This window comes from Lynx rufus, unplaced genomic scaffold (genome assembly GCF_022079265.1).
Source record: "Lynx rufus isolate CCGP_SWC_20201006 ecotype Redwood Valley unplaced genomic scaffold, mLynRuf1.p SCAF_22, whole genome shotgun sequence".
Lineage (NCBI taxonomy): Eukaryota > Metazoa > Chordata > Mammalia > Carnivora > Felidae > Lynx > Lynx rufus.
In genome coordinates this window covers 5801218-5814977 of record NW_025814837.1, presented here as the reverse complement: position 1 = coordinate 5814977, position 13760 = coordinate 5801218, and the positions used below count along the sequence as shown (strand labels likewise).

Genomic DNA, 13760 nt, shown 5'->3' with positions numbered 1-13760 from the left:
GCAGGGCCTGGCATCTAGTGAAATCTGGGGGACCAGATGAGGAGCTGGTGCTGGGCTTTTGGAGGGGCAGAGAGCAGTAGCTGTTAGGAGTCCATGTCTGCCCTGGCTCACTACTCAGGGCCTACTCTCCCTCCTCTCTCTCCCGGTTTTGTGATCTGCACGAGGGAAGTACCAGCATCTGACTGGGCACCCTTTTATATTCTCTCGACAGTAGTACTGGAGTTTTCCCTCTTTCCCTATGGCTCTCGCGTTGATGGGTTCCAATCCGGCTCCTATGCCCAACCTCTCTGTCCTGCAATGTCTGTGTTCTTTGGATAGAGAATTCCCTTCAGTGTCTGCGTTCCGGCTACGGGTTCTTTCCCACAGCATTGGCGACAACCAATTGGTTCTTCATTACTTCCTTCTGAATATACTGGCGACCTCTTCAACGATTTCTTCCATATTAAGTAAATTGTCCATTCCTGTATCTTTTTATACAGTTTCATTTTGATTTTTTTTCTCCTCTCCCTGCTCTGACCTTAACATTTAGTTTAAAGCTCTCTGAATCAGGTCAGTGCCGGTTCTGGCCAAATACATTTTTCTGGCCTTTGCTAAGTGCCTTCTGGCAATGCCAGGATCCCATCAGTCTGCTCACTTAGGATGTGGTCCAGGAAGACAGGTCCCAGTTTGGGATGCCTTTTGTGTTGCCAGGAGTTTCTTGCCATGTCCTCCCTTCACTTCCACACTCATGCCCACTGTGAGGAGAGGGGTAACCTGGCACCTGGCACAGGAACTTCTCAAATCTCCTCTCCTTGGCCCAGCCCCAGAGATGCGGCAGATCTTTGCGTCTTTCCTCCATCCAAGGTGATGGGCAGGTGTGGCTGGTGAGAGATGAGTGGGGGGTTCCTGGCAGCTCCTGACTTGTAGGGTTGGTATATTGCAGTCACTTCTGACCCTCCTTCAAAGACAGGGCTGCAGGCATGTGCTTGGGAGTGGGTGCCCTGCCCCTTCCTGCCCAGCACCATGGTCTGGGCCTTCACTGTTCCCTCCTGGCCTCACTTTCTGAGGGCAATAAGAGAGGCCTCACCACAGAGGGATCTTGAGGAGACAGCATCCCACGCTCCCTTCAGAAGCTGACACGCTACCTGTCCCAGTGCTCTTAGATTGGAAACAGCTTCCCACTGGCGCCATGTTTTTATTCATCATCTTCTCTTGAGCCCCGGGGTCTGGCATTCGTCTCTTCCTCCTCAGTCTCTCTGTCGTCAGGGTTTGCTTTCTGGACTGTTTGCTCCACGCTAACAAGGAGCTTCACTGATAGCACCAGACATGCCTCAGCTGTCCCACTGGGAGGTGTGGTCTGTCTGTCTCTACCTGCAGCAGCCATCACTGCCCTTAGAGTAACATCCCCCCTTGCAAGGCCCATTACCATGTGGCAAGACAGCTCTCATTCCTCCAGTGTCCCCTGGGCTCCTGGTCTTTGCACATACTCTCCTTCTGCCCAGAACATTCTTATATCCACTTTACCCTGCTTTTCTTTAAAATTTTTTTAACATTTATTTATTTTTGAGAGACAGAGCGTGAGTGGGGGAGGGGCAGAGAGAGAGAGGGAGACACAGAATCCAAAGCAGCCTCCAGGCTCTGAGCTGTCAGCACAGAGCCCAGTGCGGGGCTCTAACTCACGAACTGTGAGATCATGACCTGAGCCGAAGTCGGACGCTTAACCAGCTGAGCCACCCAGGCGCCCCTACTTTTCCCCCATTTTAACTCCTTTTCATTCTTGGAGACCCTGTTTAAATGTCATTTTGGTACAGCGGCTTTTATGTTCCTTCCCAGGCCTTGTCAAAGTCCCTTGCCATAACCCCCCGCCTAGGGCACTGTGCTTTTAATCTTAGGACACTGTCACATATAGATATTTTTACCTGTGTCTGGGTGAGGTGAGGGGCTGGGGTTTCCCCGTCCACTGGTGGTAGGGTTCCCCCACCTCTGCCACGCCAGGCAGGTAGGTTCTCCTTGCTCCTCTGTAGTCCCTGTGATGACAAGCACTGGGTCTGTCACTTGTGTCACTCATGTATCACTGGGTCTTTTACCACCAACACCATTGGGGCAGAGAAAGGCCCATTAAATACAGGAACTGGCAGCGATGGGAAGTCGTGAGCAGTCTCCACCCCTCAGTGTTGACAGATGCCTTAGTTCTCTGTAGGGCTGTTCCTGAAGACTAATATGATATGGTTCCTCCTGCTTCCTGGGCACTCAGGGTGGGTAGATGATACTTGTTCCCCTGTCTTCCCAGGGGGCAGCCAGCCTGGCATGGGGCAGCAACTCAAGGATAGGGGATTCATGTGGTGGGGGTCGTGCTGACAGGGAGGTCCTGATGCAAGAGAATGGGAAAGGGGAGCAGAAACGTTCTGGAACTTTTTGAGCAGATGTTGGCCCAGTACCATGCAGAGGGCTCATGGACATGAGAGGAAGGCAAGGTCTGAGCCCTCGGGGATCTTTTGCTCTTGTCGTTCCCGTGTTTGATTAGCACAGCTGCAGAAGGGCTCTGCCGTGGGTCCCAGCTGTTCCTTCCAGGAACCCCCTGTCGCCTGTTATCCAGTGCCCTCTCTTGGGTACCTGGCCGCATACCATGGTGACCCCAGTTGATGGCTGTTTCCTCAGCCAAGGAGTGAGCCTTCTGAAAGCAAGGATGTTATGTCAGTGACACGCGTGTGGCCTGGCGTGTGTGGTACAAGGAGCAACTACGTGTGTCTGCTTTCCCACTGTCACTCTCGATCTTTGCTGGTTCTGCTTGACTTGAATGTGTATGACTTTTTTTTAATTTTTTTTTAATTAGAGAGACAGAGCATGAATGGGGGAGGGTCAGAGAGAGAGGGAGACACAGAATCCGAAGCAGGCTCCATCCAGGCTCTGAGCTATCAGCACAGAGCCTGACGCGGGGCTCGAACTCATAGACCGTGAGATCATGACCTGAGCCGAAGTCGGAAGCCCAACCGACTGAGCCACCCAGGTGCCCCAAAATGTGTGTGACTATTATTTGTTCATCGTTAGGACAACCTCATGTGCCACAGATTTGCCGGCAGGGCTTGTGATGCTGAGTCTGCATTCTCGTCGGGAGGTGGTTCTGGAGATGGCCACCTCCCCAGCAGTGATGACAAAGAGAAGCCACCCAGTGGTCGAATCACACAAAGAAATGTCTGACTCCACGAAGTGAGGCCCTAGCGGATGGGGATAAAATTGTGTAGCGTTTTAGGCACAAGAATTTGTGACTCTGTAGCATTTGCACACCCGTTCCCGTAACTGTCCAGACGGCCACCGCTTCCCCGGAAGGAAGTGTGGTGGCGGGGTGCACGTAGGCTGAAGTCAAACCAGCAAATCGTGCATCTTTCCTGCTCTGTCTGCCAGTCTCCTGGGGATAGAGAGTAGACACAGGCTTATGACAGCCCCCTGCGGCCATCTCCCTGTCAGTGATAAAGCCACGTGGAGGCCCCCTAGCCAGTTTTCGCCATATGCTCACCAATTGCAAGTCAAATGCGTGCCACATGCTAGACTGTTGCAAACACATTTTCGTTTTGATGTGGCTATTCTGGAGTAAATGTGTGCAAGGATGCATGCCTTCTGTCAACCAAAGGATGACAGTGCTCTTGGTAACACTGTGCTTCTGCCGTGCTTGTGAATGAAGGGCTGTATCTCCTTGCTAAATACTTCATTATCGGATGAGAAAAAGATCGCCATAATAATTCCTTCAGTACCAAAGGGAATTTTTCTCCAGGACATATTCACTCTTTGCCTGTACTCAGCTCAGTCTTTGCTTTTAAGGAAATGTATCCGACATGCCCATTCTTAGGCATGTGGGCTCAGGGTCGTGCGTCCTTTGGCTTTCTCCTGCCATTGCCAGGCGGCATATCCCTGCCTGGAAACTTTGTCCTCATATCACCAGGTCCATCTTGGGGACGCCCAGCAGGGACAGCCAGCAGACAGCAGAGGCCCGTTGCCACCCCAGCCTGCCTTTCCTCCAGTGTCCCAGGGAAGCAGGTTCCTGTACTAGGCTAGAAGATATACAGACAGTCGTGAGGCCCCGGGCAGGTGGAAGGTAGAGGCTCTGTGACCTCTGCACCCACTTCCTACCTGAAGGGCCCTGGGGAGATTCCCACGGAGGGGTCCTGCTTCCCTTTGGAGTTGGAAGTTACCCAAGGACACGAGGAAAAGCTGACGTTGCAACTTCCTCAATTCCCTCGTTCTCAGAGGAAGGAGGCTGAGAGCAGATGAGGGGTGAGGGTACTGGACCCAGCTGGAACTGGCAGCATGGCTTCTGGCTGGGAAGCTGAGGGCAGCTGCCCCCCCCCCCCCGCCACCCCCACCCCAGTGAGGCCTGAGCTTTCCTCTGCCTTTTAGCAGTTGCCCCGCCTGGCCTCCTGGAGGGCCTGTTCTGGTATCTCATTGCCAGCCAGTCCCCACTCGCCTGAGCCAGCAGGATGCCTCCACGAGACACCTCCCTGATCTGCTTGTTCTTCTGGGGTCTCTTCCAGGTCCTGCCCCAGGCAGATGCTGCTGAATTTCCGTATTGCTTTGAGTAGCAATTGCCTAGGGCCGGGGGCACATTGCCAGGATTCCAGCAATGTAGTTTTTCCCAGCTCTGAGGGTCACACTCTCAGGACCGACCTGTCCTCCTCTGGCCTTCACATGTGACAGTTGGCACAGAATTTTTTGTATTCTCTATCATTTGCTATGGATACACTGTGCACAGCTGAGAGATTTGTTGTGTAAAACCATGCAAAGCCATACTGTGCCATTTTCCCTTTCCTCAGAGGATGTCACATAGGGGAGCGTGAGCATTTGACCTTGCTACAAGCATCAGATCTCCAGTCTTGATAGGTTTGCAAATACTTCTGGGCCCAGCAGTGATTCTCCTGAACAACTTTCAGAGTTAGGGCCTAACTTCAAATTATGAGCAGACCTCATTCAAGCAAAGTGGGGGCAGTCCTCACTGGTTTGGCAGCCGATAAAACATCAGGCTGCTACTGCTGTGTAATAAATTACCAGAAACACAGCGATTCAAAATATAGCCATTTATTATCTCACAGTTTCCACAGGTCAGAAGGCCAGCAGGCCAGCATGGCTCAACTGTGTTCTCAGCCCTGGGTATCACAAGGCCACAGTCAAGGCTGTGGCTGGCCTGTCTCTTACTGGGAGCTGAGGGAGGCCCTGGGAAGACCACCTCCAGGTTCATTTCGGTTGTTGGCAGACATCAGTTTCTTATGCTCACAGCCCCAAAGTCCCTGTTCTTTATTTCATGTTGGCTGCGAGTTGCTCTCAGGTTTTAGGGACCACTCGCGTTCCTTGTCTGTCATATGGCCCCTCCATCTTTATGGCCACATGCTTTTTTTTAAATTAAAAAAAAAAATTTTTAAGGTTTATTTTTGAGAGAGAGAGAACGCGAGCAGAGGAAGGGAAGAGGGAGAGGGAGACACAGAATCTGAAGCCGGCTCCAGGCTCTGAGCTGTCTGCACAGAGCCCAACACGGGGCTTTAACCCATGAACCCCGAGATCACGACCTTAGCCAAAGTCAGACGCTGAACCAACAGAGCCACCCAGGCGCCCCTTAAGCCACACACGTCTGATCTCTCAACTTTCTTTTTTGTTGCCAATCAGAAAACACCCTGCTTTTAAAAGTCTCACCAGGGGGCGCCTGGGTGGCGCAGTCGGTTAAGCGTCCGACTTCAGCCAGGTCACGATCTCGCGGTCCGTGAATTCGAGCCCCGCGTCGGGCTCTGGGCTGATGGCTCAGAGCCTGGAGCCTGTTTCCGATTCTGTGTCTCCCTCTCTCTCTGCCCCTCCCCCGTTCATGCTCTGTCTCTCTCTGTCCCAAAAATAAATAAACGTTGAAAAAAAAAAAAATTTAAAAGTCTCACCAGATCGAATCAGGCCCCCCTAGATAACCTCTAGACCTTGAAGTCACGTGACTTGAGACTGCACCGTCAGCTACACGGTCCCTTCCCAGCAGTGTTAGTGTTTAGCGTTTAACTGAATGGCCAGGGGATGGGAATCTTGGGGGTCGCCTTTCGAATGTCGCCCACAGCAGACAGCCAAGAGAAATCAACCTCAGGTCTGCTTTCATACCTCACTTGACATTCCCAGGGAGTTCCTGTTGTGATCATAATCTCCATTGTTGTCTCCACCAGCCAGTGCTGGGGATCCCGAGCCTGGACCGGAGGCGGAGGTAGGGCAGAGTGCGGACGAGGCCAGCCCTGAAGTAGCCCCTGCCCGCGTGGGAGCAGAGAGTGAAGCGGAGCGAGCACTGGAGCAAGAGCCAGAAGAGCGGGCCTCCCTCAGTGAGAAAGAGAGGCAGAGCGAGGAGGTGAACGAGAAGGACAACTGCTCCGCCTCCAGCATCTCATCCTCCAGCAGCACGTTAGAGAGGGAGGAGAAGGAAGACAAGCTCTCCAGGGACAGGGGACCTGGTAACGCAGCCCTTTTTTCTCAGTAAATAAGTCCCAGGGAACCCTGGGGTGGGACACCTGGTTTGCTGGCCACTGAGGTGACCTCCCGGCTCAGCTCACTCACTGGCCGTGGCACCTGGTGGCTGGAGGTGTGAAGGATGCGGCCACACTGTCGGCAGCCCACAGCTTCCTGCCCCTTGTGGAGGTGGCCCCACACCCTCTGCCATGCTGTCGCACCATCACTTCTACAGGTGGGAGAAGGGCTTGATAATGAGGGCAGCAAAGGACTTTTCCTGAGGAATAAGCCCCCAAAGAGAAATTCCTCTCTTCCTTCTAATTGCTTGTTAAGAGTAAATACAGCTCTTTTTCTGATTTAAATTTAGAGATCTGTCGTGTTGCCATCTGCTCCCTTGAAAGTTTCTTCGGTGAAGTGTGCTAAAACCATTATGATGGGCGTTTCAGACCAGAGCAAATGTGCTAAAATGAACTGAATGAGTATTTCCAAAAAGTGGCAGTTCACGATGTGCTGAGGTCAATTTGGTGTGCTTTAATGGAATATATATAATTTAAGTAACTTTCTACAATATACTCAGGGCCACTTGTTTCTTTGGTATGAAATATATGCTTTTCTTTATGGAATTTGTTCTTTTTGGTATTATAGCTGATATTTATTCAGTTCATCTGTGTAATGGTGACTCTATGGTTAAGGGCCAAATGGAACATTAATCCTCCCTGGGGACTCAGGGAGGGTGCCATAGAGGGTTATCGGAATTGTAAAAGATTGATATAATCATTTGAATTGTGGTTCATATGCAACACCATTGGGTTGGTTGTCCTGCCCATGACTTGTGTGCTGTTGAGATGACAGGGTGCCCCCTCTCTCACCTAACACTCCTCATCAGTGGGGGCATGCCCTACTAGCCAGCCTTCAGTAAGCTACACAGTGATACACACTCAAGGAGCCTATGCCTTGGGTCCAAAGTGCAGCATGAAGGCTCTGCAGGGGCCTACCAACTGGTGGCATGACCCATGCATGGCTTGTTAGTTCACACATAAAGAATACATGGTCTCTGAAGCATGGATGTATGAATGAAAATGGAATGAATGGATGAATGAATGAATGAAGCCATAATGTCTGCTACAAGAACTATCAGTTAAGAGCTTGGTCTTAGTTAATATTTGAGTTTTCACCAGCTATATTACTAAATTTTATTCTTTCTATTGCTAGTCCCTATGACGCACTGGAAATGGGACTTGAGGACTTTATTAGTTTATATCTTAGTAATTATTGCATTGAAAATCTTGTGTCTGGCTGGAGATGTATTGCTGGAAAGTATTACATATATTGATATTTACTTAATTTCTCTCCAGTCAGATTGCAGTTAGTCTCCCAAATTCTACTTGTTCGTGTTCTCCTTCAATGGGATTAGGGCCATAGTACAGTCGGGTAAGTCGTCTTGCTCAGGTTGGCCTTAAATCATGTTTAAGTCATTATAAATAGCTCTAGGAATTATTCGTCGTCACTAGGTTTAGCAGGCCTAAAACATATCAACAAGTTGCATTAGTGAAAAGAAGCCAAGGAACAGGACTTTCTTGGATCAGATTGCCCAGTATTTTTCCAAATAAGGGCAACTTTCCAAAAATGGAGACTCTACTCCCAGTGAAGAACCACTGACTTCCTACCAAAGTCAGTATCCAAGTGTATCGACTCAGGAGTTAGTGCTTTGCAGTGATTTTTTTTTTTTTCTGCTTTAGTCAGGTGCTATTAAGAGACATGATCATAATTATTTGCTGCAACTTTAGCTCCTAGAAAATCCCACTGCTCACAGGCACGATCAGCAGCTGTGGAGTCAGGGTGGTTCTGTCATCATAGCTCTTGCCTTTCAGAGTGTTCTCAAATCACAAAGGCAATCATAACGATTCTCAATCTTATTTCTTCTTTATTCACTTAAATTCAAGTTAGTTAACGTACAGTGTATTCTTGGCTTCAGGAGTAGAACCTAGTGATTCATCTCTCACATATGACACCCAGGGATCATCCCAAAAAGTGCCCTCCTTAAAGCTTGTCACCTAGTTAACCCGTCCCCCCTCCCACCACCCCTCCAGCAACCCTCAGTTCTCTGTATTTAATAAGATAAAAACAGAGAAGGAGGCAAACTATAAGAGACTCAATCTTATTTCTTTTTTTTTAATTTATTGTCAAATTGACTAACATACAGCATGTAAAGTGTGCTCTTGGTTTTTCGGGTAGATTGCCGTGGTTCATCGCTTACGTACGACACCCAGTGCTCATCTCAACAAGTGCCCTCTTCAATGCCCAGACTCAGTCTTCTTTCTGATGATAGTATCCATTACTCAGAAATGAGTTTGTAGGTCTTGAAAGAGTCTCAACTTATTCTGGTTGTGTGGCTTTCTTTTTGTTTCCCATGTTCCTCTCCATGGCATCAGCATGAGAGACTTTATGGTAGCATTCGTTACAGTTGGCAATAATGACTTGTATAACTGTCTTTTACCTCCACTTGAATATAAAATTTGTGAAGACAGGATGTCTGTCTTGTCTATCGTGAGTCCTCACTTCCTTGCGGTAGGCCTAACAACATAGTAGAGGCTCACAAAACTGTTGATGAATAATTGAATGAAGAGACAACTGGCTAAGATACAGCAGCTCTATTGTTCCCAGTTCCTCCCTCTAACAATTAAAATATCAACACCCTGGGCATAACAGAACAATCAATTATAGGAGGACTCTGAAAAGTGGAAGGAAGACAGACTGTCTAAGGACCTTTGGACTAGAATGACATGGCAGTAAAGCTCTAATTAAATCCTATTCCCATAGCCAAAGAATTGGCGAAAGGATTGCCTAACAGAACAGAAAATTTTTTGGCTGTTAATACATTCCCTACCCTAGACAAGCACTAATTGAAAATCTGCTGTCCTGCCCCTCCCCAACCCAGTAGCTTTAGTGGGACCAAAGAGGAGGTGATCTTCTATAACCTCCACCTTATGGAAACGGGTTTCTGGAGGGGAGGTGCGTGAAGGGATGGGCTAAATGGGTGATGGGCATTAGGTAGGTCACTTTTTGGGATGAGCACTGTGGTGTCAACAGTACTTAGTAGAGAAGCAGTCCTCTGCCCCCTGCCCAACAGAAGCAGATGGTGTTCTCTCATTTCCTTGCTGGAGTAGTTCTCCTAATGGGGAACTGATATTCTATCCACTACAGGGCAAAAGCAAGTGGCATCCCAGTTTCCCTACTGGAGAAGTGTCAGTGGGGTCTTGTAGAGATCTAAGACTTCACCTTCAGCCAGCAGGAGACAGACTTAAGCAGTGGAAGAAGACTGATCAGAATTCTCGTTCCCCTGCCCTCCTTCTCTAACACCATCTGGGCCCAGCCAGGGAGCTCAACCTCCATCTCCACCCAACATAAACAAGGTAGAATGATGTGGTTGGAGGTGGAACTAGTCTGCGATCTCTTTTCCCCAACCCAGCATCAGTAGGGACCAGTGGGAAGCCGAGCCTTCCCCTCCACTTGGAGGCAATGTAAGTGCTCCACTTTCACTGGAAGTATGCCCGTGGGGTCAAGAGGTTGCTCAACCCCCATCCTGCCCATCTGCAGTGAGGCAGTGTGAATCAACCCTCTTGCTAGGGTGGTGACAGTTGGACCCAGTAGGGAGTTGAACATCTATGCCCATCAAGACCTGTACAGCACACCTAAAAAGGGTGACTGCCTGCTGAAAGAGAAGATTAAACATGATCCAAAGTCCAGCAAATAATACCCAAAATATCTAGGATACACTCTAAAATCACTCATCATATCAAGAACTAGGGCATTCACAACTTGAATGGGAAAAGACAAGCAACAAATGCCAACATTGAGATGAGCCAGTTGTTGGGATTATCTGACAAGGATTTTAAAACAGCCATCATGCTAATATTTCAGTGAACAGTTATAAATATTCAGGAAATATGTAAAAGAAATGAAATATCTTAGCAAAGAAATAGAAGATATAAAAAAGAACCAAAAGGAAATTATAGAACTGAAAAAATACAATGGCCACAATAAAACACTTGGGCCGTATAGTAGATTGGAGACAACAAAAGAAATAATATATGCAGTTGAAAACAGATGAGTAGAAATTACCCAACCTGAATAACAGAGGGGAAAAAAAAAAACTGACTGAAAAAATGAACAGAGCCTCAGGTACTTGTGAGACTATGTCAAGGGAACTAACATTCATTTCATCAGGGTCTGAGAAGGGGAGGAGAAAGTATGCAATGTTGGAAAAATGTTTGAAGAAATAATGACTGAAAATTTCCCAAATTTGGGAAAAGGTGTAAACCCACAGATTTAAGAAGCTAAGCAAGTACTAATGGGGATAAATCCAAAGAAATTCACACCAAGACAAATGATAAGCAAACTTCTGAAAACTAAAGACCAAAAATAGAATGTCTTGAAAGGGACTGGGAAGAAACAAAGTGTTACCTACAGAGGAACACCAATTCCATGGCAAAACAGTTCCTCATCTGAAACATGGAGGTGAGCGGGAAGTGGCGCAGCATTTGTTGAGTGCTCGAAGACTAGAGTTATCAACTCCAGCAAAAGTAGCCTTTAAGAATGAAGAGAAAACAAAGACATACTCGGTTAAAGAAAAACTAAGAGAATTTAGTTAAAGAAAAACTAAGACAAATTAAGACCTACTCTTAAGGAATGACGAGAGAATGTTCTCTGAACAGAAAGGAAATGATGACAGAAGGCTCAGAATTTCAGAAAGAAAAAGAACAGGGGAATGGATAAAAGTAGTAAGTAGAAAAGACTGTCTCTTGCCTTGTAAGTTTCTTAAATCTAGTATGTGATGGTGGAAGCAAAAACTGTAACACATGAGATGTAGTGCCCACTATACGTAGATGAAATACTTAAGACAATTACATTTTTTTGAAGTAGGGAGGGTAAAGGACTCTAAATGGAAGTAAGGGTTCTATGCTTCAAACTAGTGAAATATCAACACTGACAGATAAGTTAGTGTGCATATCGTAATACCTAGAGCCACTGCCGAGAAAATTATATGAAGCAGGGTACTCAAAAACACTATAAATCAAATTGAAATTCTAAAAAAAAAGTGTTCAAAGAAAAGGAGACCAAAAAAAAAAAATGAAACAGGAACTAAAACAAACAGAATGAATTAAAAAAAAGTGGCAGACTGAAGCCCTAACATATCAATAATTTAAATGAAAAGATGGAGATGTGCAGAGTGGACAAAAATACAACCCAGCTATATGCCATGTGTTCAGAACTCATTTCCTACATGATGGCATAGGCAGATGGAAAGTTAAAAGCTGGGAAAAGATACATCATGCTAACATTGATCAAAGAAAAGCAGGAGAGGCTATATTAGGATCAAAGTAGACTTCAGAGCCAAGGAAATTGCTAGAGACAAAGAAGCATATACTACATAGCGATATAAGAAGACCTAAGTGAATGAAGAGATTTTTTGGCAAAATAAAAAACTTCCACTTTTCCCAGTAAATGGGGAAGGAGACCAGTCAGCCACTCCACCTGCAGCAGCCCCGTGACCTCAAAACTGTCTTCCTAGTTACAGGACTGTCTGGCCAGTCATAGGGACTGCAAATACCCAGATGTTCCCATCATGTCCTCAAGTGCCATCTCCTCCCTCTTTGATGGTGGTTGTCTCCTAAGTGTATTTTGTGAAACCTGCAAGAGGGTTCAAGGGCTCCTTGTTCTGGTGTTGGTCCTTTGGTGAGGTCAGGCCACTCCTGAGCAAGGTACAGAGGATAAAGCTACATTGGAAGAAACAGAGCACCAGGAGGCCTTTGTGCCTCCTCAGTGAATGCCTCCTCTAAGATGAAGTCAGAGCCATGTGAGACCGACCAGTGCATCCCCTGGCGTGTTTGATCAGGACATTCCTCTTTGGTGGAACAAGAGCTCCAAATGCTCAAGTCTCTGGCCTAGGTCTCTGCCATCCCTCAACACAAGTATCCACAGAGGCCCTGGGTATCTGATGAAACTCATTTCCTGAATGCCTACCAAACAGCCTTGCTGGCCCTTAGGAAGCAAACTCAGAGGAATAACATTCCTGACCGTTCATTTATTCATTCATTGATCCATCGTGGATGCTGAGAATCCAACAGTGAGCAGCAACAACAAAACCCAATCCCTGCCCTTGGAGAGTTTACATTACAACGAAGAGGACAGCTTACTGGTGTTAGGACAAAGGCAACAATAAAATAAATACAGAAAATGTGTGGAAAATTAGGCTGTAATAAGTGCTCTGGTGACTAAAGCTGGAAAGGGTGATAAATAGCTCCGGGGAGAGGGAGGGAGTGTTGCATAATTCTAAACGAGGTAGTTGGGAGGACTTCACTGAGAAGATACTGTCTAAGCAAAGACCTAAAGGAGGTTGAGAAGCAAACTGTGTGCTTAAATGGGTGCCGTTTGTCCCGGGATGGGCAAAGGCCCTGAGGTCAGATCATGCCTGGTGAGGTTAGAAATGTCAAGCAGCTACTGTAGCTAAAGAGGTTCAGGCACGTTTGTCAAGAAAAGTAAGGGGGGTTCGTGCAAGGCTTGTGAACATTGAAAGGTCACACTGGCTTTTTGTCTTGGTGAAATGTAGCACCGTTAGAAGACTTTGAGCAGAAAGGTGTGATCGACCATTTCAATACATCCCTTGGTCATTGTGTTAAGAACTGACTCTAGGGGCCAAGAGTGGAAGTTGGGACCAGCTGGGGGGCGCCCCTCCAGTGCTGCAGGCAAGAAACCATGCTGTCTCGGCCCAGGGCCATGGCGGGGCAGGTGATGAGAAAAGTTGGTTGGATTCTGGATGTGACAGGAAGATTTAGCTAACAAGACACCCTGTTGTGTTGGATGTGTGGGATAAAAGAACAGGGGGGATCAGAGGACCCTGAGATTTTTGGAATTGGCAGCAAGATGGATGAAAGTTGCCACGTCTGAGATAGGGAACAGCTAGCTGCAGGAGAAGCAGGTTCCGAGATGGGGTGGGGGTGAGAGCAGAGGTGGTCCCTAAAGCCCAGAGGCTGGATGAGATGGTGTCTAAGAGAGTGAGTGTCCAACTACACAAGAGGTCCAAAGACATTTAAAGGTTAAAGATAAGGAGGAACCAGCACAGCAGACTGAGAAAGGACAGCCAGGAGAAAGGAAGCAGACCAGGTGAATGCAATGTTCTGGAAGCCAAGTGAAGAACAGAAGTTGAGGAGGGAGCCGTCTGCTGGGTCTAGTGCAGCAGCAAAGTCTTCGACCACCTGGGAAAGAGCAGCTTTCAAAGGTGGTGAGAGCAGAAACTTCATTAGGCTGGGTTCAAGAGAGAGAATAGA

The 13760-nt window shown here is 47.6% G+C and overlaps 1 protein-coding gene across 3 annotated transcripts in view; it reads left to right on the top strand.

Moving 5' to 3' along the window:
- The window catches only part of FHOD3 (formin homology 2 domain containing 3), a 475398-nt gene that overhangs the window by 401571 nt on the left and 60067 nt on the right, over positions 1 to 13760 (top strand). For all 3 annotated transcript variants that reach the window (XM_047087059.1, XM_047087061.1, XM_047087060.1), the window contains one exon: positions 6159 to 6437. In XM_047087059.1, coding sequence (XP_046943015.1) covers positions 6159 to 6437 — 279 coding nt within the window. The remainder of the gene's footprint in view (positions 1 to 6158; positions 6438 to 13760) is intronic.